The sequence below is a fragment of the Azolla caroliniana genome, unplaced genomic scaffold (assembly GCF_043228905.1).
Source record: "Azolla caroliniana isolate FFs.n. ecotype wild unplaced genomic scaffold, voAzoCaro1.0.p SCAF_964, whole genome shotgun sequence".
Taxonomy (NCBI): domain Eukaryota; kingdom Viridiplantae; phylum Streptophyta; class Polypodiopsida; order Salviniales; family Salviniaceae; genus Azolla; species Azolla caroliniana.
The window spans coordinates 10,655-13,315 of record NW_028231399.1 but is presented as its reverse complement, the minus strand read 5'-3'; the positions used below and the strand labels follow the sequence as shown (position 1 = coordinate 13,315).

The window sequence follows — 2,661 nt, the reverse complement described above, 5'->3', positions numbered from 1 at the left end:
AAGCTCTCTTTCTTCCAAATAGTAAGTATTGCAGGCATTATACTCACTAGTCTTTCCATGACTTGACCACGTGACAACCAACGAATATTATGAATTTGTAATGGTCTATGAGCATCCAATTGCATTTGTTCCAAGAGCTCTAAAATTTCATGTGTCCTTTTGGTACTATTGTTAGCCCATGCATATACCTTATTTGCAATTTTTTCTACAAGAATGAGCTCAGGGATATCTTTAGATACATCTGAAATAACCAATGCTTCTCTATGAGCAATACAATGTACACCAACCAAATTTGGGATATCATTTTTCATTAATGTTACTGTTCCAATTTCACTACCAATCATTGATGACGCACCATCAGTTGCCAATCCAATCAACTTGTTCATGTTGAGGCATCGATCGCCTAATAGATGCTTAACATGTTTATATATAGTTCTACCTTTACCATTGGGAATTTTCAGCAAACCCATATATTCAGTTTGCTTAGGCCCACAACCACCACATTGCAAGTATGTAACATACATAATGAGATGCAACTCTAATCCATTGTCAGTACTTTCATCTAGCATCAAAGAGTAGTATGGGGAATTTATTAGGTTTGAGCTTTGAACTTCTAAAAGATATTTCCCGAACGCAACCAAAAATTCATATCCCCCATATCTACTAGTATAAGATATATAATCATGTTGCTTAGGCATATTAGGCACCTCTAGTAGCACAGCCAAATCACATAATTCTTAGTATGTAGCAATAGACAAATCTTTTTTTGCAATAAAGTACATGAGTTTCATTGTTGTTATGACCTTATTTTTGTTAATATCATCCAATTGTGATACATGCTTTGGGATGGACATTGCTTTCCCTTCAACATCACATATCCACTTTGATGCACATAATTTATGACCACTTGTGTTAACATGGGTCAAAATTGCATCAAGTTGCAAAGTAATGCATCCAGAACCAAGACCCCAAGGCCCAGGACTAGCGTATTTCTCACACCATGCACATTTCATTAATGTTTTGTCTCCTTGCATAATGCATCTTATCCATGGGAATTTATCCCTCCATGCTTCACGGAATTTTCTCTTAGGCTTTTCTTTAGTTATATTAGAGGAACAACTCTCTCGAGTTAAACTCTCTAAATCAGTCCCAAACATATCCATATCCTCATTTAAATCATTGTTTATATTTATGTCATTGGTATCGTTGGGTGGTTTCCATGCAAACATCACACTAATGGTTCGTTGATTTTTTCTATTGGGAGCCATAATTATTCTGAACAAGAAGAAATGGGTCATGTAAGAAAAGATCATGCCATCAGTTCAAAACAATCACTAGCATCATTAAACCCATGCATATTAGTTCTGACCTATTGAGCAATGAGATTTTACATGAATATAATTCCCAAACTTTTGCCCTTAAAGAGGAGAGCAATACTAGTTTTGATGGACTAGTAAAAGAATTTGGTGGTATATCTAGTAAAAGCCATTGTAAATTTTCGTAGAGGGAAATATATAGGGTAAGTTGGACTTCGTCTAGATGCAGAATGCCAACCTATACACACAACAACATAATGTTACTACGTAGCATGTTTTTCCAGTAAAACATGTACGAGACAATGATGCCATAAATGCAAGGATAAGTCCAAAGATTAATTGGTTTGGTATTTAACACTATACAATAAAGTTAGATATGCAAGCCATATCCTATAGAGTTTTTGCTTTGGTCCTAGAGGAGTTCGTGACATGTTAACATGTTAACATCAACTGGCAACATGAACTAACATGATGAAACATGATTTTATTATTATTAACTAGCCTCGCCGATGCATCCGCCACTCCATACACGATTCTATGTGCACATACGTATATGTGACACCTCGAAATATATGCATAGATATCTATCTATCAACCTAACCTACACTTAGATGATGATGTATGGACATACACATATACATATATTATACAAGATGCATGTTGATGAATGTCTCGATGCATCAATGGGTGAGGACCGTGGCAATTTACTACTCCTTTGAGCTTCGATTGTAGGACAAGATGCAGATCTTCGTGAAAACCTTAATTGGTAAGACCATCACTTTAGAGGTAGAATCCTCTGATACCATTGACAATGTCAAGGCCAAGATCCAAGATAAGGAAGGGATAGCCCCGGATCAGCAGAGATTGATCTTCGTCGGGAAGCAGCTCGAGGATGGGCGAACCCTAGCAGATTACAACATCCAGAAGGAATCCACTCTCCATCTCGTGTTGCGTCTGCGCGGTGGGGCTAAGAAAAGGAAGAAGAAGACATACACAAAGCCCAAGAAGATCAAGCACAAGAAGAAGAAAGTGAAGCTCTCTGTCTTGCAGTACTACAAGGTGGACGACTCAGGGAAGGTTCAGAGACTCCGTAAGGAATGCCCTAATGCTGATTGTGGTGCTGGTACCTTCATGGCCAGCCATTTTGATCGCCATTATTGTGGCAAGTGTGGGCTTACTTATGTCTATCAGTAGAAGGCATAAGGTTCATATTTAGGGTTTGGACTTTCTATGATGGTGTAGGTTGCATGCATGAAATTAGAGTTTTTTGTGTCTGGTTTTTCTTGCGGACTAAATGTATCCTGTTAGTTTTTCTAAATATTCAATTACTAGTGTTCTTTGCATT

General features: G+C 37.5%; 2 protein-coding genes across 2 annotated transcripts; one reads left to right on the top strand and one right to left on the bottom strand.

Annotated features, from left to right (window-relative positions):
* Window positions 1-47: 47 nt before the first annotated feature.
* Window positions 48-698, bottom strand: LOC147847475 (uncharacterized; the record flags this gene model as incomplete). The annotated part of the gene is made up of 1 exon (XM_087339146.1): window positions 48-698. A coding segment is annotated over exon 1 (651 nt), but the record flags the coding sequence as incomplete, so codon positions are not given.
* A 1,341-nt stretch (window positions 699-2,039) lies between these two features.
* LOC147847474 (ubiquitin-ribosomal protein eS31 fusion protein-like) lies at window positions 2,040-2,661 on the top strand. The gene has a single exon (XM_087339144.1). The coding sequence runs from the start codon at window positions 2,055-2,057 to the stop codon at window positions 2,508-2,510; it is 456 nt and encodes a 151-aa protein (XP_087195270.1). The 5' UTR covers window positions 2,040-2,054; the 3' UTR covers window positions 2,511-2,661.